Source organism: Macrosteles quadrilineatus, unplaced genomic scaffold, assembly GCF_028750875.1.
Source record: "Macrosteles quadrilineatus isolate MER2022 unplaced genomic scaffold, UCM_ALF_1.0 Scaffold_2__2_contigs__length_208266976, whole genome shotgun sequence".
NCBI classification, from domain to species: Eukaryota; Metazoa; Arthropoda; class Insecta; order Hemiptera; family Cicadellidae; genus Macrosteles; species Macrosteles quadrilineatus.
This window is the reverse complement of record NW_026542595.1, coordinates 134145245-134166744: the sequence shown is the minus strand read 5'-3', so window position 1 is coordinate 134166744 and position 21500 is coordinate 134145245. Positions and strand designations below refer to the sequence as shown.

The 21500-nt window shown below is 35.0% G+C and overlaps 1 protein-coding gene across 1 annotated transcript; it reads right to left on the bottom strand.

Moving 5' to 3' along the window:
• Window positions 1-1651: 1651 nt before the first annotated feature.
• LOC128986142 (U3 small nucleolar RNA-associated protein 15 homolog) lies at window positions 1652-21115 on the bottom strand. Its single transcript, XM_054406310.1, has 11 exons — window positions 20829-21115; window positions 15036-15128; window positions 13505-13689; window positions 10758-10881; window positions 9452-9635; window positions 8038-8258; window positions 7096-7296; window positions 6344-6474; window positions 5429-5562; window positions 4503-4750; window positions 1652-1786 (listed from the first exon to the last, which is right to left on the bottom strand). Exons 1-10 carry the CDS (start codon window positions 20916-20918, stop codon window positions 4512-4514), a joined length of 1602 nt encoding a protein of 533 aa, XP_054262285.1. The 5' UTR covers window positions 20919-21115; the 3' UTR covers window positions 1652-1786; window positions 4503-4511.
• Between the last annotated feature and the right edge of the window lie 385 nt (window positions 21116-21500).

The following is a 21500-nucleotide window of genomic DNA, read 5'->3' as shown; positions in this document are numbered from 1 at the left end:
GTTATTTGTTTATTTACATATCTTATTAGCGAATTTCCCTATAGGGAAGTAGCTATTACCGTAGGTCTCATGGTAAGACCTAAGCCCGGGACCGATTTACTTTTTCATTTTGATGTCCCCAGAGGCCAAAAACACCGTTCGTTCAAATTTTTATATATCTATATATAGAGATATATATATGTGTCCATCCGCACGATAACTTGAGTAATTTTTGTCCGATTTTGATAAAATTTGGTTTGAAGGTGTAAGGCGGGATAAACTTGAATGAGTTCGCGAACCAGCATAATCGGACTATGGGAACGGGGGTTTATGGGGGGTTTTATGGGGTAAAAATAGGTTTTTCCCATTTTTGACCCTAAAAACACAAAATTTCACAATTTATTTTTAAACCATTTTGTAGAGCTTAAAAAAACAAATAATTTAGTATATTGAAGCGTTATTATGCGCCTAATTGTTACGGAGAAAATTCAAAGAAATTGTAATTTTAAAATTCCCATGTTATTCTTATGGAGAATAATAGTCAACTGTTGTAGTTTGCTTGTTTATGAACATATTTTGATCAAATTTGGAAAATACATTAATTTCTTACTAAACCACAGTACCTTTTAATATTTTACATTAAAAAAAACTTTTTTACCCTCCCTGTTGCAGCAAACCTAAGTACTCATTAAACTAATTATGTTAAAATAGGGAATAAATGTGATATTTTAAGGAGACATTTTAGTTTAAATCCAATCAGGCAGATGGAAATTCGCTAAGTCTGCAGGTTTGCTGCGGCGGGGGTATTTTGATTTTTGTTTACTTTGAAAATTGCCTTAGAGCCGAAACTATAGTCAGTAAATATTTTAATAAATAATTTTACTTGGGTACTAAGTTTATTAATGTTTAATCTTTATTTATATATAGTAGCCCTATTTTTCTATTTTGCATATATATATATATATATACGTCCGTGAACGCGATAACTTGAGTAATTTTTGTCCGATTTTGATGAAATTTGGTTTAAAGGTGTAAAGCGGGATAAACTTGAATGAGTTCGCGAACCAGCACGATCGGACCATGGGAACGGGGCTTTACGGGGGGTTTTATGGGGTAAAAATTGGTTTTTCTCACTTTTGACCCTCAAAACACAAAATTTCCTAATTTCTCTTTAGACATTTTTAAAGAGCTTAAAAAAACAAATAATTTAGTATATAAAAGTATTTTTGTTCGATTATTAGTAACGGAGAAAATTTAAAAAATTGTAAATTTAAAATTCCCATGTTATTCTTATGGAGAATATTGTCAAATGTTGTAGTTTGCTTGTTTATGAATATATTTTGATCAAACTTGGCAAATTTATTTATTTGGTACTAAGCTATCAATATTTTACTCAAAAACACACTTTATTAGTTTCCTTGTAGCAGCAAACCTAGGTAATCGTTAAACCTAACGTTATTAAAATATATTTAACTGAAAATAAATTCAGACAAATGGAAATTCGCTTAGTCGGCAGGTTTGCTGCGGCGGGGGTATTTTAGGCAATCTGTGTCCCATTAAAATTAAATCCAAGTGCTTACAAATTAAACCTCAATTCACAAACTTCACAGGAAATATTCCGTTGAACTATCCTTTTTACTACTGTACAGTACATGAAGGTCAATAATAGACATTCAACAATAAAAAATTGTTTACTATACATAAAAATATACAGTTGCTCACATAGTGTTGTTGGCTTCAACAGTAAAGGCATGGACCCAGTGGAATTGAGGCCAGATGTTGAACTGGGACAGATTATGGTAACTTCCTGCACAAATGAAGTGAGAATTATAGTACATATTTATTTATTTCAAAGAACAAAAGTGACTATATTTAAACTGGTTTGACGTCCTCGCCAAAAATAAAAGCAGTATTTTTACCACCTATCTGTAAGAGCAAGGCTCATTTTAAAACTTTCATTCTACAAGTTTTACAGAAACAATGTATTTCCCAGCAAAGAGACCAGGGACTTGTGTTTTGTTTTAACAGATTTTATATAACCTTGTCAATTACAGTAGAACCTAGATAAGAAGTCTCTCATGGGAAATCTGTATAAATAAAATTACAGTTTTGTCTGTACATTGCTTAGAATTATGCATTTTTTGGTTATTTTTATGTTTCATAGCCTAAGAAAGCCGAAACGAGTCTTATCTCAATTTCTGTCTGTATGTCCATTCTGTGACTCCGTCTGTAACGCCAAATTGTCATTTTACGCGGCCTACTCCTAGAAAACTAGAGTACCAATCAAGGTTCTAATCGTTTTTCTATATTTACTGGATTGGTGTGAGTGTCTTTGGCTATAAAAACATGGCCTCGCTTCTTTGAAAACAAAATAACTAACCACCAAAAACCCAATTTTGTTCGATTTTTGTCAAATTTTCTCCCAATGTTTACTATTACATTTTATGAAATAACGATCAGCTGTTTGGATTAGTTCTCACTTCTAGCTGTCACTGATATGTATGTTTACATTAAAAGTTGTTTACAAATACCGCAACCATTTCCGATCAAGTTTAGTCAGCACATTTAAACCAAGTGAGATTAAAAACGTTGTGCCTTACTTAACCGGTTTAATTAATCGCAAGTGCAACCATTGTTCTTGAGTTTTGATAACCGGGGAAAATACCGTGAATCAGTGTTGTATTAGTGCAAGGAAACTTACATTTTTTTAATCATCGGCACCAATACCGTAGCTTACAAAGGTTTCCACTCATTGACGGCGCTTCAAGGACAGTTGTGTAAAGTGCAAAGTAAAAAATCACAACTGCAGTGGGTGATCGTGGATGTTGCTGCGATCTTGGAAGATCTGTCTGATTTCGCTGTGATCGTACCGTAACGGAGGTTTAACTTAACAGATGTAGCTGTAAAACTCGCTTTTCCAATGTGTCACTTTTGGTTTCTACTTACTTACATTTCAACAACGATATCGGTAATTTTCCTACTTAGGAAATAAAACTACAAACATACAAAACCCCAGATTTGTGCGTTTTTTGTCAAATTTCCTCCGAATGTTTGCTAGATATATGTACCTACCGATTATCGTTTAGCGATTACGTAATCTTTTAAATGAGAAACCTTTGTTTGGATAAAGGTGGTTTCTTCAAACTGCCATTAATATGTTAACATTAAAAGCTGCTTACAAATAATGCTATTAAAAGGAAATAACTTTGATTTTTGAAAACTAAAAAAAAAAATTTAAAACCAAAGGAGATTAATAACTTCGGTACTGCACCACATCATGTGAAAGTTTTTTTAGCAAACCATAGTAAGTTTTTAAAGCTTTACGTTGTTAATGTTACATGTTTTGTGGCCTGTGTATTTATTTATTTATATATTTGCCAACAGATTAATTAACACCTATAATACAGTTTGATTAGAAGGACAGTTTGAATTAGTCGTAAGTACTACAGTTCTTTTCTCAAATGTAAACGTTGGTTTTTGGTACTGCTACTTTTCCTTAGAACCGGTGGTAGCAGTAAGAATAATTTTTACATACAAACACATCACTATTTTCATTTTCACTATTTATTTATAAACACTGCACCTTATTGCTTATTAAATTTAATTGATGTCTTACTGTATAATTTTTAGCGTTTTCTGTCTCGACTCAAAAAAGTTGTGTGGACTCAATTCTGTATTTGTGTGTGTATGTCTGTTGGTAACACAATAATGTCCTTATTTTTCGTGGAAAAGACAAGAGCACCATTGCTAATAACAATTTCGACCCGAATAAAGTGTGCAGTAGTGAAGTTGAGGTAGTGTTTTAACTACTTTTAACCAGTGTGAAAGTAACTTTCAATTACAGGCCTACCTTAGGGCTATGCCTCATAGATCTATACTGTAAAGCAATTCCTTTCATCGTTTGATATAAAATATGGACTAACACGATCGGGTGACATTTAATTGCGAAGCATTCGTTTTGGCTTTGAAACTGTCAGATATTGTATTTGAGAAGGTTTATATGTATTCCTAAACAGTTAATAGTTTTGCCATCATATCTGGAAAAATGCACAGTAAATATGCAAACCAACTCCTGTTCTGAATATAAGGTTTTAACTTACTACTAGATTCCCGTACGTAGAACGGGGAAACAGCTAGTCATTAAATAAGACTTGTTATCAAGATTGACTTCTTATAGCTTCCCATTAGCAGCAACATGTGATAAGGGGTAATATACAATTATGGGTATTTATTTGAAAATAACACTTGTTATTGAAAGGCTTGTTATCAAGGTTCAAATAAAAAGCTGTTTTTTTTCTCCAAAAAAGTTGTTCAATCAACTGAGCAAAGTTTACTCAAAATGATATTAGGCCTATATGATATACATGGTTTTTAATTTCTATATCCACAGTACATGAGTGAGTAGGCAGGATTTAAAGCCCCTGGTTTGAATTGTTTAATTCAATATTATACAGGGTGATTTTATTAAAGATCTGATAATTTTGACATGATGAGCAAGTAAAAGTATAGAATTAAATATGTACCAAAGTTCATCACGAGACGCTGATGACAAAATTCTGCCTGGCAGTGTCCGATGGCTGGAGAGTAGTAGGTTTTGCTTCTTCTGTGTTTCCGTCTCCAGCCATGGAGCCAGCCAACAGCATTTCCATGGCACCCTGCAGCGACAGTAGTGTGTCTGTCAGTTCTTCTTCTTCTCTCAGCTTCTTGGCCAACCTTACAAACAGCTGGCAAGCCTCGGGTCCGACATCACTCAAATAGTCACCGTAAATGTCTGGGACAGTGATCAATTTTATCTTAATATAAAATAAATAATATATACAGTGTGATTGAAAAGTCCCGGAACGGTGAACTATATTCTTTACCATTATAGATTAAGTAATGGGATTTGGTATATAATAATAGCCATAAATGTCTACTCTTTTAAGCTATTTTCACTATGTCATCCCTTAGGGGGATGCCCACGAGGAGTCAGACGAAATTCTTAAATAGCAGCATAGAACAAGTTTGGTATCAAATTAAAGGTCTCAATTACTAGAACACATTGCCACAAACCCGAACTCGATCGGACAACCGAGTCAAAAATAGCAGCCATTTAAATAATCTTCAAAAAGCTGCAATATTTTACACAGTTGTATTTTTGGGCTCAAATTTGCGGCATTGTATTCTTAATATGACTTCAATATGAAATCACATGGAGTTTGTATGCATTTCTTGCGTTCTAGAGGTTTTTTTTCGGACTACTGTATATAACTCATTTTAATTGGATATAACAGTTTATTAGGAAAATATTTCCTTTTGTCTGCTGCTAAAACAGAACAAAGCACAAAGAGTAAACAAATCAACAGAAACATTGGGTCAACATCAGCGCACGGCACATACATCAAAACAGGTTTCAAATTTTAGAATAAAATGAGAAGTCTACTGGCACTGAATCAATGGTAATATTTACCTAGTAATGTGTCAGCCACTACAATAAGAACCCTTGTAAATCGGTAGTCTCCGATGTATCTAATGATGAATCGTAAAATAGACGAGAGAGATTTGCCGTCCCTCCCTGCCAGAGCGTTTCCTAAACCTCTTCGCCTGAAATAATAATAAATGATCAGTGAAGGGCAAGATACCTTTGCATGGCGACAGAGATATATCTAAACATTCAATACCCACGAGAAAGTTGAGACTAGGTCTAGAATAAAATAACAAAAATGCAATTCAAATATTCCAACTTTTAAACAAGTTTAACTGTAAGACAACTAAGGTATAGAATCTTTTACATGACATCAACAAAACCTAAAAGAGAAAATATAATTTTAGACTGAAGTTTGTACAAATTATAGCCATTGTTAATAAAGATTATTATTAACAAGATCTTTATTAATAATAAAGATTTATTATGATTTTTAGGTCCAAAGCAGTTCACAATACCTAATCACCCTAATAAGCCACATGGCTTTCATTTAACATAAGATCCATGGTCTTTATCTTCCTTACGATAAAATGTAATTAAGTGTAATTAATTTTTAAACATGAATTTAAATTCCTAATGAAAGGAATAGAGTTCTGTAAGCTTACCTGGAAAAAATAGGGACTAATAGATTAGATAACAACGTAGTAAGAAGACAAAATATATTACTAATATTTTGTCCTAATATATAGCGTACATTTTTTCTCTCAAATTTTCTCGGGTAAGCTAGTTGAACCCTATTCCTTAAAAATGTCATAACCAACCACATGGCTTTCCTTTAAGTTAAACATATAATTTACTAATACATAGTTTTAGGATAAGAATAGGGCCTATAAACAAAGCTTCAATCACTTACAACATAACACAGTGTTAAAATAAAACCACAGAGGTTAATATGCAAACCTTGATAGTTCCTGGAATAGTGCAACAGTGACGTGGGGTGTTTTGTTGACAACGTAAGGAACCAATACACTGTCGAGTGCCTTGGAGTACTCAAATTTTCGGAGATGTGCATCATATTTGGTCTCTTTCACCTGTGAAACAAGTTTGACCCATCAAACAAAATGGAAAATCACATATTATGTGATTTAAATTATAGAGGGAGAAGAATAATTGTAATTTCAAACACAAATCAGAAATGTTAACTACATTACATCAGTATAAGACAAAATATAACACATTTTGGTAAAAGACAAATGAATACAGTAGACTCCCTCTTATCCGGACTCCTTGGGACCAGGGCCAGTTTGGATAGCGGGTTTTCCGGCTAAACCGACGTCCATAAAAACTCGTTAAAACGGACCATTTAAATGCATATTGTATTCAGTATTTGACTTTGATTTAAGAGATCATTGTATTTAGACACGTGATCACTGGTCTCAAAAAGTACCGCCCACTTCCTTTGCTGATGAAGAGTGTCCGGTTAAAGAGATGTTGTTTCCGCTGAGTGAAGTTTGGCTAAACCGATGTCCGGGTAAGAGGGAGTCTACTGTACAAAGTTTTTTTAAAACGGTGTTCTAAATAGGTTTAATTCATACAAATTGTTATTAACAGATATTGGAGGTCTACTTTAATTTATAAAAGCCAATGATTAGACCTAGAGTTACATCATTAATCTTGTTTTATATCAAATTAATAATTGTAATCCATCCTACCTTAGTCTGGTGGGGAACGATGATTTTATTACTGGCGGACAGAATGGTGTCCTGGGCCAGGTTGTTTGAAGGTAGGAAGTCTCCGACGTTACGATACATCACTTTCTTGCGCCGTGCAGCTGCCGGAGCCGGTCCCTCCTCTCTCCTGCGTATCGACACCAGTCCGTCGACTGTACCGGCTACAACTGTGGCATCTCTTTGCTGTGAACATGTAATCACTTAATTGCTTGATTAGTTACATTCAGGTACTTTTTATTTATCAATTATGTCAGTATTTTATGTACAATTTCAAAGTTATAAAAATATCTCAAAGATAAATTCAAAGTTTGATTCAACAAATTCTTAAAAAAACTATCCTTAATTAAGACACTTTTTTACTACTGTATGACACAGATTGTAATTCATTAACAACTAGTTGAACTGAATAACCTTCTCAAACAATGAGAATAATAAATCCAAAAGAGATAATATCAACAAGTGTCAACAGCTTATTAACATAAAAGTTATGTCTTGTGTTGTTACCTTCTGAACTATAACCTGATCATCTGAAAAGTAAAAGTAAATTGTATTTAAAGTAAAAGAGAAAAAAACCTAGGATTTGGGTAAAAAGAGTTTTATTTCATAGGAGAAGAAAAACCATGTGTTTTTATGAGATGTAATTTGTGATGGATGAATGCAACAATGGAAAACATACCTTAATGTGTTAGAGGGATCACAGAAAGACTGTTAGGAGCTAGACAATTAAATTTCAAAAATATGACAAGACAAGTTATGTGTCATAGATTGATTAAAAACAAGGGCACCTGCAAAGAGTGGTAGAAATTCAGGTGCGAGGCCAGTCCATTGTTTAAAATATTCCCTCTCCAAAGCCCAATTTCACCAAAGAGGAATCATAAACGGAAAATGTTTGCAATGAACCGTGAACGTATCTGTTCTACTTACGCTGACTGCCAGACTAAGTACTGGACTGGTGTAGTCGATGGTGTGGACCGGACGGTACGTTGACACATCGTACACCTTGACATGTCTATCTAGAGACCCAGACAGTAGTCTGCGGCCGTCTGACGCTAGACACAGACACGTCACGGTCTTGTGGTGTTGACAGAGTCTCGCCAACAGTCGGCCACCGGTCAGAGCGTCCCACACTCGCACTTCTGTACCTCCTGTATACAACACATTACGGTGTAAACCAGTCAGATGATATATACAACAGTATAAACATTTTTAAGTATAATAGTGTATTGACTTTTGGATACTGGAGGGAGATCCAATAACAGTGTAATATAACTATGTTAAACCAAAACCTATTTTAGCCTAAATTAAAATTTTTTTTAATTTAATATTCAAATCAATCGTAAAATTGGCTAAACAATGGGAACAGTCTGCTGTGGCACAGGTAGTTGGTCCGGCTTGGTAAAGGGATTGATTATTGATTGATAATTGTCAATTGAGCAGTTAACGATATACCTAATAAAGAGCAGGAAACAACATATGGTTATTTTAAGAAATCAATTTTCCTTATTCAGTAGCATTTTAAGCTGAATTAAAATTTTGTGTAAATGATTGTTGTAGATTTTTCTGAACTAGAACAGCTTATGAATTCTAACCACCAATTAATCAACAAATGGATTTTCCAGCACGGCCTTGCTCCCTCCCTTTATATTTGGTAATAAGAGTTTTACTATTGGTGGACCAGCTGTAACCAATATTTGATCCTAAAAGAACACTGATGAATGAACCACTCATAGAATATGGTGCAGTCTATATTTTCTAGCTCAATTTTTGTTACTGTGATAGTCGATAAGACAAAAAGTTGGTGGATTCAACAAGAATCGGTAATTTACTTTAGCAATTTGTTTGTGGACCAATTCAACTAAGTTTGTTTTAATTCCAAGACTCCAATATAGGAATTGAGTATTTAGTCTTATCCACAGTCAAAGCTGCTGGCATAGATTAGCACTGTTTGAACGGTCATCTCAATGTGATGGATCACAATCATTATTTGAACCTCATTTGGATAAGAGAAGAAATTGGGAGGTTTGTATATAGGTATGACAATTATTTTATACTTCTTTCATCCAATTGATCCAACCAGTTGTTTTAGTTATTGGTACTCTTTAACGATATCATATCCATACCCCGAATCAATTGCAGTAGTGCCACAACAGTAGCCATATTGTAGCGGTATTACATCACAGTGCAGCCAAATCGAAACCATACTGATTTTACTGACTAATAAACTAGACTGGGTGTATCAAGTTTCCCTGCGTATTAAGTGTCCCCGGTCTCCTCTACTGTGAGAAAGAGGGATCACGAATCGCTAAAAACAATCATTATCTCTAGAGTTCACATTTACCGGCTGACACAAAAATTCCTCCAGAGGGCAGAAACAGCACACTCTCCACCGGCGCACCATGGTCAACAATGAACACCGGGTCGCTGCTGGTGCGAGCATCGAACATCCTAACCTGGCGGTCGTAGCAGCCGGACAGCACAGTGGTGGGGGAGACAGGCGACACGGCTCCGGCTCTCACATAGTCCTGGACAAACCCTCGTATTATCACTGAGACAAAATTAGTTCATTGTTGGAAACTAAAAAGATTGTAACAAACTATATATGGTTAGTTTGGAAAAACAAGGTTGACAAGAAATTTTTCCCTGAACCCCTGAATTGGATTACTAATAATGGTGTAACTACCTTACGATCATTCAGTTCAAGTGTAGTATTTTTTCTTGTGACCTGGATTTCACACATTCTAGTAGTTGAGACGCAAGACAATACTTAGGAAAATACTCAAGTAGACCTCAATAAGGTTCCAGCTGGTTGTGGCTCAAATGTCACTTGTTGCGGCCGCTGACCTCACATGTGTGCGTCCATGCTGTACATACCAATCGGTAAATGTTTACTTGTTTCATGTTATAGGCATGTAGACTAACTCAAGCATGAGATGTAGCTTTATCTCAAGGAGGTCCAACGGACTGGACTGCTCACTGATGTCTGATTACACCCCAACAATGTTCTATAACCTAGGTTGCAAGAAAAACTACTACATGAGAGCTGGATGACTGAAAGTAATTAAACCATTTTTAATGTATTATATTGGACGATATGAAAAAAAATAGTGTAGTGGGCATCTATGGGGAGGGGAGGTTCATAATCTCCAAGATCATCAAGTAGTCACGTACTGTTGAAAACCAAAAGTTATACTTGTCTGTGTGGTGATCCTTAGTGAAGTACTATAATTACAGATAAGTCACAAGGAACTAGTTGACTGCAGTTATAAGATTATAGAGGTTGCTAGGCTCGATCCAGCAATGACAGACTTATCAAGACTATCCCAACTGAGCTACAGTATTCAACAAAACCATAATTACCTGCTTTTATAGCATCCTCTACGTATCAAAACCAAAATAAATTTTTTGCTCACTGATTCAATCATTTACTATGCTTACGTTTCACCGGAACTTAATATTTTAACAAAAAGGCTTGACAATTCTTTGAATTTTGGTTAAAAAATTGTTGATATTCTACTTAAGACGTTATATAGATCAGAAGGACCTAGGTTTTAAGGATTTTTTGTAACTAAATCCTGCCATCCTAACAAAAATCATTTTTATAATATTAATGTCAATATTTCCATCCATACAAAAGCAACACATACATCATGTCCAGTGAATGTGTGTAGTTTATTTTCACTCGGGACATCCCAGAGGGCTACGGTTTTGTCATCTGAGAAGCTGGCCACATGCGTCTTATCTGAGGTGAAGAAACATCTGTGTACGGCACTGTAAAATTCAGTAAAAAAATACAACTAACGAATTTGAAAACATGGTACCTTGGTATTATACGGAGGGCACTTATTTTACAGCGTGCTGCGGCGGTTATGTTAGGTTGAGTTATCATATATATGTTTTAGGACTTTCCTTGTTTTGTTATGAATCGAACGATACCAGATGAGTCATACTTTCTGTTTATAATAACCCAACCTATCATAACCGCCGCAGTGCGCTGTATAAGGGTGGCCTCCGTATAATACCAAAATACCAAAAACATATAGGCTACTACAATTAACAGAAGACAGGGATTTTAAATTCCATCACTGATGTTAGAAACAAACATTAAATACATCACATCTGTATATAGGCCTACACCAGCTGTTGAATGTTTTAATTCCTTTTAGAACATACTAGCAGCCAGCCGGCACGCGTTGCTGCGCTGACAACTATTATTTTTTTAAATGATAATTTTTACTTTACAAAAATAAATAAAAATACCAAAAACAAAAATAGAATATTTATTTTATTTAATTGCCAGTGGATAGTCAATGTGTTTTTTTTTTTTTTTTTTTATTAAGTGTATAAATATATAAGTTTTTAGGTGTACCTACCACCACGTGAGCACGCAACATAGCCTACAGCTGTCTGTGTGAAAGGCATGCATTTTCTAAATTTTAACCGGCGATAGTCAGGGTCTTTTGCCTTATAATGGCGATTGTGAAGACGTAAAGGAAATTGTAGTAGTTTGAATTCAAAAGGTAATTCGGATTAAATCATCAGTATTCTTGGTATTAAGGCTATTTCTCTTTTAAACTTACCACTGAAAACTGTTGCTTCGATCAAGTTTGGTGTCATTTTTTTAATCGTCAGTCTGGTTCTGTTACACAGCTTGGGTGGATTTAAGTTTTGCATTAGTATTATTGGAGTTCATTCTTTTAATGATATTCTTTGATTCTTTTAATGTGGTGGGTTAATGGCATATTGGGAGGCATTTGAATACCTGAGATAGCTTGCACGATTATTATTCACTTAATAATATATGTTAGATTGTGTGGGTATAGAACGAAAGATAAAAATACTAAGGCATTGCCATTCCTTTTATTGTTTATAATACTTTGATAATGGTTTTTACTTTTTATGTTTACATATTTAATAGTGGAAAGTTTAAACGTTGTTGAGTGCACAGGTGTGTTGCGATTGGGGTTTAATATATTTTGACTTATTCAAAAGTAAAAAATAGTTTTCTGTGCTGCATTCTGTGGAAACAGTGTGGCACTATTTCAAATCATGACCAATACAGAATGTTAAGTGATTATTCAAACCTACAATACAGTTGGTGAAAGTAAACATCTGCTTTTAAATCATATTTACTAGAGGACCCATGCTGCTCCGCAGCGTTCAAATAATTATTATATCCGAGAAATAATCAAATTTATAGCAGCTAGCTTACCTTGAAAGTGTGTGTAGGCCATAGAACAAGTAGAAAAACACTTTTTTCTATTTTTTCATTAAGTAATACAATTTCTTGAGCATTACTGATTCAAACGATCAATATCTCAAAATAAATCCTATAATTTACTGATTATTTTGTGTCTAAAAGATATAGAAAAAAATGAACAATAATGGAGCTATTGATTTTTAACCATATTAAAACCTTATGAATAATAATTTTTATATTGGCTATTCACCTTGCGTTTGCGTAATATTATAGATAATTATATGCCGATGCTTCAAGGCAAATCTGTGCGTGCATACCTTCAATTTGAGACCTCAATCATGAAAATCGGTCGGGTAGAAGAGTCAAACGAACTCGGAAAAGAAATCCCAAATTTTTTAAATATATAAGATTTATTTGTAAACATTGTAGTTCCAAAGTCTGAATTTGGACACCTCAATACCCTCTGGGGCGGAGCTCTTTTGACAGAGCTGCACCAAACTTCACACAAAACCATCCTTGAATAATGGTTAGTAATGCATGAAGTTTCATTAGAATCTGTAGAGCGGTTTGAATGTCCGTATCAGAATCAGAATATTTTTATTGTCCTTCAGCATGACAATTATTATGCAATAGACAAAATCAAAGTTGACCCATAAGGTTTAAACACACATATAGTCAAAATTATATTTTCACTCTTATTTTTTGAAACTTTAATAATTGATATGACTTAAAAGATGGTAGCTCTAATAGTTAACTGGAAGTATTGGCTTGGACTGTTTGGAAATGTAGTGAATTCAGCAGAAATCAGTAATTTGTAGTGGCTCAACCCAACTTTGTTATTAAAAAACTGGCAACGTGTTCAGATTTAACAAGCGAATGGTATATCTAGTTTAATGGAATCAAATAAGCTATTCAACTTTTATCTGAAAAAATGGATAGAGGCAAGACATTTTAAACACGGGTTTTTATTGTTAAGTAGAACCAAGACACAACAGTGAGATTTTTAAGGAAGTGACTGTACTATAATATTTACAACAGCAAAAAGTCATTATGCCCCTTAATTATGTATTAGCTTTCAAAACTTCATATTTTGTTACCATTGTAAAGTGGGTTAGAACAACAGACAGCAAGTTAAAGGCTAAACAAACATTTTTGTATACTCTTACACACACTAAAATTTAGTTTTTTGACTACCTTGAATGTCCTCGAAACACTCTCAGGAGTGATTTTGACTCCACATCAAACAATCGCACCAAAGACTCTTGTCCTCCAGCGCACAATAGAAGTCCGTCCGATCGGAAACTGCCTCCATAAGCCGTCTCTCGGAACTTGTTGAGATTCTTTACTGGCTGTTTTGTCAAGGCGCTGTACACTTGGACCTGTTGAAACAAGTAAACTAACAACTTACCTGAATGTCTCATAACTAAACTTTGACAAGAACATTTGTGTTCATACACAAAAGATACACATTTTTTATTTTTTTATTTGATTAATATTTATTTTTTTATTATTTGATTACTATATGTTTAAATTTGGAATACATATGAAATACGTATTTGAAAAACAGATTTCAGCATCGTATTCAGCGTAAAATTCTGGTTTGAAACAATGGGTCACAACTCCACCTCTTGACATTTGAAAATATTTTTTGTATCCAATATGTTGTATCCAAGATGGCGGCCAAAAATGAATACCCCCGCCGCAGCAAACCTGCAGACTAAGCGAATTTCCATTGACCTGATTGGATTCACACTAAAATGCCTCCATAAAAATAGCACATTTATTTCCTATTTAAATAGAATTAGTTTAACAAGTACCTTAGGTTTGCTGCAACAGGGAGGGTAAAAAAGATTTTTTTATAAAATGATAATAGTTTAGTAAGAAATAAAAGTATTTTCCAAAATCGATCAAAATATGTTCATAAACAAGCAAACTGCAACAGTCGACTTATTCTCCATAAGAATAACATGGGAATTTTAAAATTACAATTTTTTTGAATTTTCTCCGTAACAATTAGGCGCATAATAACGCTTCAATATACTAAATTATTTGTTTTTTTAAGCTCTACAAAATGGTTTAAAAAGAAACTGTGAAATTTTGTGTTTTTAGGGGCAAAAATGGGAAAAACCTATTTTTACCCCATAAAACCCCCCATAAACCCCCGTTCCCATAGTCCGATCATGCTGGTTCGCGAACTCATTCAAGTTTATCCCGCCTTACACCTTCAAACCAAATTTTATCAAAATCGGACAAAAATTACTCAAGTTATCGTGCGGATGGACACATATATATATAGATATATAAAAATTTGAACGAATGGTGTTTTTGGCCTCTGGGGACATCAAAATGAAAAAGTAAATCGGTCCCGGGCTTAGGTCTTACCATGAGACCTACGGTAATAGCTACTTCCCTAGGGAAATTCGCTAATACCCAGTCAAAATGAAGTACTTACTTACTACTCTACAATGATCTGACGTGGTCCGGAGTTGATATCTTAAGAAATTTAAAAAAAGTAGGGGGGAACTCATTTAAAACTCACTCTGTATAATTATGCCTAGTGTAGATTTGTTACCGTTAACTTAGTTAACTTAAATTTCAAAACATCCAAAGCTACATTGTAAACTAGGCCTAATTTAATTTAACATTCCACACATTTTTGTTAAACCTGCTAATAATGTTACAGTGGCAAACGGTAATTTTACAGAATCATTCTTAAATAGCTTACCCGAACTGAACAAGTCACAGCAAAGTAGTTTGGTTCTAGTGGTGAGAAATCAACATAATCAATGGCACCAAACTCTTTCAGTAGTACAGGAACCTAAAATGAACAAATAGTTACGAAATATTCAAAGATAAAGATATTTTATTTGGCCATTAAGATTTCACAACAGGCTAAGTTAAGTCATAGGCCTACATGCACAAGTGTTATTATTAACATAGATATTAACAAGTGGATTTTAACATAGACATATTAAAGCAGGATACTGGATAGTAGAAAGAATGATGTTGTTAATGTTCTTGAGTCACATAAGATTTATTGTTGGGATATTTACTGATAAGCTTTGTTACTGACTAAGATTAGCTGCTATCCTACATTAGCCAGAATCTATACTTATTTAATACGCAAGCAGGATTTTTGTGACAATTACTCCTCCGAAACTACTGAAACAATTGACATGTTTTTGGTTTCATTGGAAAATGCGTAACGTGAAGTTGTACAGGAAACTTTCTTATTAGGGAAATAATTAGAGAGTGAGGCCCTTTAAAGTTTCATATTTCTCCATAAGATTAACATGGGAAACAAAAACTGTTATGAAACTCCAGCTGTTGTCAGAAATTAAAAGTGAGAAGAAGAACATAATTATGTTAATTGTAAACAGTCAATAAGTTTGCTAATTTAACAGTTTGCTAAAAACATTTACTGACTTGGTTGAAATTAAATGTTTACTATTTGAATTTGGGTTGACGTAAATATTACAATGGGAAAAAGCGAGAGAGCCTGGATAAATTGATATACTAAAAATAAAACTGAATTAACACTGTGCTGCATTTTTTAGTATTGAAAGAGCCGATTTGCAAACTATGGAAACATAGGAAAGTCATAGAACACCACCGAGGAGAAGAAATAGAAATAATGGTTTTTTTTATAATCGTTATATGGACAACCTAATGCGGCTATTGAGTAAGACTATTTGTAGAAAACACTAAAAAACAAGATCAGCTTTTGAAAAATGATAAGATATTTACAAGAAATTGTGATTATATCGATCTGTTATGTACATCATGATTATTTCCAAAATCTTTGAGTCGAATCTTTTAAAGTCATCAGAAATTATGACTATTATTCGTTTTAAAATAATTCCTGTAATACTTAGCAATTGCTCGAATTCGAGCAACAGGGACACTAGTCATTTATTTAAAGCCCAATGATCAGGGACAGCTGTGTTCCGTTTTGAACCATTAAGAAGCTACAGTACTTACTTTTCTCAGGATCAATCCGGCAACTTTTTGCTTAATACTAGGCAAGGTCCAACTTATAACCACTCAGCTACCCAGCCTGTGTAACTTAAACCGTGTTTTCAACGGAGTTGGCAACCAATGATTGCCGACCTTTATCGAGTATTTTGAGTCAAACGTACCAAGAAACTGCAACTCGCATTGCCGACCGATTTTGCGAGTTGAAAACCGAGATTTTGTTTTCCGGTCGGCAATGCAAGTTGCAGCGCCAACTTGAGCAGCAACTTGAGTCTACAACTAGTCGCCACTTGCCAAAAAGCGCAAAGTAAGTTAATGGCTAATTTTTCTCGCACTAGAATTGATTTTCTGTAGTTAGTATCCTGTTTGCTAATTATGTTCGTCCAATACCAACAATTAGACATTCAAAATCGTCGCTTGACATCTTAAACAATTTTTACACTGCCATCGCATCTCAATTCTCCCATCAAACGATCAGTATCTCGATTCAAATCATTTAATAGATCACTGCCTCTATACCTTGCTCTTGCTTGGAAAGAAGGTCGAAACCCAGTACCCGGTCTTTTACATTTGGCTAGAATAACAAACGCTGCCGCAGCAAGAACAACCTCTTCAGCACTCGAAATTCAACATACTATCAGATTTTTTTGCACGATGCAGACATAAGAAGCAAACTGTGTAGGCTACTAGGTTGCAAGTACAAGTTACAAACTTCCATTGGCAACTATAGCGTCTGCAATCGAAGTTGGGAATTTTTAGGTTGCCAACTCTGGTGTAAATGCCGCTTTGAACAATCAAATCAAAACAAAATTGCAAGTCCTCACAACAAGACTACCAGTAATTAAAAAATTATAATGAAAAAACTAGGCAGGCCTAAGAAAACGCTGATGTCATAGCTTAATGTTGGTTTATTGGCAGTTTTACATAGATTAAGCTAGCCTAAGACCAAAAATGGAACAGCTGAGATGCAGCTACACTACAGCTGAGATAAAAGTCCTACCGTATATGTACACCATCACTGTACCTACCAATATACTACTGGTAGGGGCTAGGCTACTAAGTTAGTGAAAAGTTTTATAAAACGCAGAGGATATGCGTCGAGTAACCAACGTGGATTAGGTGTCCGGCAGTGACGTCACCGGGTTGTGGGGGCCCGGAACACCATTACCACAACGATACGATTTACAGCCATCGGTGTTCGTGGTGTAGTGTATAGAGTAGCCTACTCGGCTGTTGTACAAGAGGTATCTAGATCAAATCCCATCGGTGACACTAACGTTTTGTCTAAACTTTGCTTAGAACGCCATTTCTTCTTAACTGTACATCTTTTGTTAGAATTGGAGGCATTTATAACTTTATTTTATGAACAAAATTTAACCTTCATTTGATTTTTTTTTTTCATTATCAGCAAGTCTGGTTAGTTAGGTTAGGTTATGACAGTAACTGCCGGACGTGTTGGGTATCCTCTACTTTTATAAAATCACAGAGGATACGTGTCCGGTAACCAGACATGGATTAGGCGTCCGGTAGTGACGTCACCGGGTTGTGGGGTCCCGGAACGCCATTACCACAACGATACGATGTTCGGCCAACGTTGTTCGTGGTGTAGTGGATAGAGTGCTCGGCTGATATCCAAGAGGTCCCTGGTTCGAAACCCGTTGGTTTCTTAAACTTTTTCATTCATTCATAAAGGCGGCCAGGGGACAAAGTTCAGCTCCTGAACCAGTCGAGACTCGGCACCCGTCATGTGCACACCAGTGTCTGTAGGCCTACAGTTTTTATTAATAGTGGTTTATTTACCTTGTATTTTCGTCACAGCTCAAAAATGTTGTATAGAAGCTACAACCATGGTTTCGACGCCGTTTGCGTCATGGTCACGTAGGACATGTCGAGAATCAAAGCATAGTTGTTGTTGTCATAGTCGGTCGCTTGGACGTCGTCAAAAACACATTAACACAAACACGAACACATACGGACATATTAACACTTAAAAATGTTCTCGGGGACGGAATACAGGCCTGTGTTTATTTAACTGTACCGTCGCGGGAGCCGGCTGGAGAACACTGAGCGCGACGGCGACGATGATAAGACGACCCTTGTACCTTAGGACATGGACTCGTCCTTCTGTAGGGGGTGTGTGTTGAACTCGTCTGACGAACTAGAGAAGTCTTGATGATTTTATTAAAAATTAAGTGGGAACTGTAATTAAGTTTCTCATTTAATACATGGTCGCTTTCCTGTTTTAGGGCCTTATAAATATGAAATTCCTCAAGGGTGTCAAGAGTAAAACCTTTGTTGCATACTTCCATTATTTCAATATTATTTTCAATATTTCCGGTGCTATGTTCTTCATCTATAATGTGTTGAGCGTAGCTTGATTTTTGAGGATTTATTCGGGGATTGGGTTTGTGTTCCTTGGCTCTTTTGGCGAAGGATCTGCCTGTTTGTCCTATGTAAAACTTATCACAGTCGTTGCATTTTAATTTATAGACACCAGTTTTTTCTAATTTATTTGTATTATGTTGTAATTTGGGTTTCAGCAAGTTGTCAATTTTATTTGAGGTTCTTGGAGCTGGAATTATGTTGAAGGGTCTGAGTTCTTTCCTTAATAAATTATGTAGTCTATGGCCGTATTCAATGGGAATATATTTAGGTTTTTCAATCAGTGGTTCATTTTTTTCGTAAGATTGTTTATTCAGCTGTTTAGTTACAAGTTTATCAATCATTTTCGTCTCATAGCCATTGGAACGAGCAATGTGCTTAATCGTATTTGATTCAATGTTATAATCCTCTGGGGACAATGGTATTTTGATCATTCTGTTAATCATGCTATTATAAGCGGCTAATTTGTGGCTGATAGGGTGGTATGAAGATGAGTGTATAGTTTGGTTGGTAGTTGTAGGTTTTCTGTATACACTGTATTTGAATCTATTGTTGAGTTTTTCTATTGTAAGGTCGAGGAAGTTAATCTTATTGTTGCTTTCGGTTTTGAGGGTAAATTTCAGTTTCGGTCGTATGCTATTAAGATATTTATTTAGCAACTGCAGCTGGCGAGCATTACCATCAAATAAGACCAGAGTATCGTCAACGTAGCGATAGTAGAACAGGATTTTATTTTGTTTTGGATTTTGTTCAGAAAGGATATATGAGTTCTCTATGTGGTTCAAAAATATTTCAGACAAAATTCCTGATAGAGGGGAACCCATAGCAAGGCCGTCAGATTGGAAATAAAATTTGTTGTCGAAGCTGAAGTAGTTTTGTTTTAGAGTAATATCTAACAGGTTGATCAATTCGGTTCTAGCTTCAGATGTTAAAGATTCGGTATTCTTCAGATGGTTATCGATTATTTGCAATGTTTCATGAATGGGTACGTTAGTGTATAGATTAACGATATCGAAGGAGGCTAGTGTGTGATGATTTTTTACTTCTATGTTTTTTGTTTTGTCGACTAAGTCTATGCTATTCTTCAAACTATGGCTGTCTGTGAATTCAAAATACGATCTAAGTATTTGGTCGAGTTTCTTAGCAACTTTGTATGCCGGCGCAGTTGTGAAATTTACAAGTGGGCGTATTGGGACTTCAGGTTTGTGAATTTTTGGGAGTCCTCTCAAGGATGGTGCTGAAGGGTTCATCATTTTTAAGGTCTTAATTTCCTCGGGTCTCAATAGATTCTTACTGGAGCTAATTGCCTTGTTAATAACACTGGTGTATTTGAGAGTTGGATCCTTATCAATTAGGGTGATGCTATTATCATTGATAAAACGGGTTACCTTATCTATGTATTCAGTCTGGTATAAAATAACAATGGAGTTGCCTTTGTCGGCTTTAGTGAGTATGGCTTTATTGTCTGTTAGTTTTTTCTTAATGCTGTTGAGGGTCCGTTTTTCGTTTGTGTTCGTCCTTTTATTCTTTGAATGAATGTTCTTGTTGTGTATTTGATTTATTTTGCTATTTACAACTGCACGTAATGCGTTACGTTCGTCGGTATTAGGAACAAACTTTATAGCGGACTCAGCTGCTATTAACTCATCAAAAATTCCAGATTTATCGTTTTTGGCCAAACTGTATTTCAAACCTTTGTTTAAGAGATCGGTTTCATGTTTGTCAAACTGTATTGTCGGTTTTATTAACTAATCGTGGATAAAATTCAAAATCGAAAACTAGGATTTCATCTCGGGGCTTTTGACTGTTCATAAGTTTAGTGATCTTTTGTTTCTGTTGTTTTTTCTTTTTGTACACCTTTTTACCGATACGGGAATCAATTATGCTAATGTGCTTATCAAATTGTAAAGCATGCAGGGAATCAGCTAGCTCAAGGTGTTTTTTGTAGAGTAACTTGTTTAACATTATTAGCCAGTCAGCTAATTTCCTAAACTTACTATCAAGTTATACTCTTAGCTGATGAAACTGTTCTAAACTAAACCTAACCTTCACGATCGTCTAACCTTAACCAAACATGCAGTATATGTGAGTAAATATAGGTAATGTAGGACAGAAACTGAAGTGCAACCAAATCTATAACTTGTTAAATTCCTTAACTTACCCCTAGTTTCTTCCAATACTCAGTATCTGGAGTCAATTTTTGAGAAGGTTTTGAAAACAGTTTTGTATTTGTTTTCTTAAAGGTAGCCATCGAAGTAAAGGGATTAAACCTTTCCTCACTAAAATGGAATTATAATATAGTTGATTCTTAATCGTGTGTAAGTTACGTTACGATACAAATAACACGGTTATTGCATAGGACTAAATGTAATGTAAATGTAAACCCAACCCAAACCCAAATCGAAACCATCCAAAGATCCAAACCAACCAAACCTAACAAAACTCGGGTATAACACCAGGCTGAAGTTAGCTGTCGAGCATCTGACGAATGCTAGGTCATAACACTGTCAGGAGGGAACAATAGGAACACTCGCTTCAACTTACAACAGACCAGTGCTTGGCCCTGGTTCTGTCCATGGTTCAGTCTTAGTGTGAGTAGACTGGTGATAATATTGACCCGAAAAATGTTTGTCTTACAATAACTTAAACAGACTTATTGGAAAAGTTATTAATAACTAGCCTATTCAGTACAAAAGTCATAGACAAGCTGCTTTCACTTTACCATTTTACACTTTTAAATCTATCAGTTTCGATTTGTTGATATGTGACTATCACACAATTAGATATATCAGTGTTTACTACTGATATATATTATCAAAACTCTTGACACTTT

What these genes read in the sequence shown, in the direction of transcription:
- LOC128986142 (XM_054406310.1), bottom strand. Translation starts at nt 20,918, where the DNA reads ATGGCTACCTTTAAGAAAACAAATACAAAACTGTTTTCAAAACCTTCT. An exon ending in AGTATTGGAAGAAACTAGGG is followed by an intron (nt 15,129 to 20,828) that starts GTAAGTTAAGGA and finishes TGTTCATTTTAG; the next exon opens with GTTCCTGTACTACTGAAAGA. An exon ending in CTATTCCAGGAACTATCAAG is followed by an intron (nt 5,563 to 6,343) that starts GTTTGCATATTA and finishes TTATTATTTCAG; the next exon opens with GCGAAGAGGTTTAGGAAACG.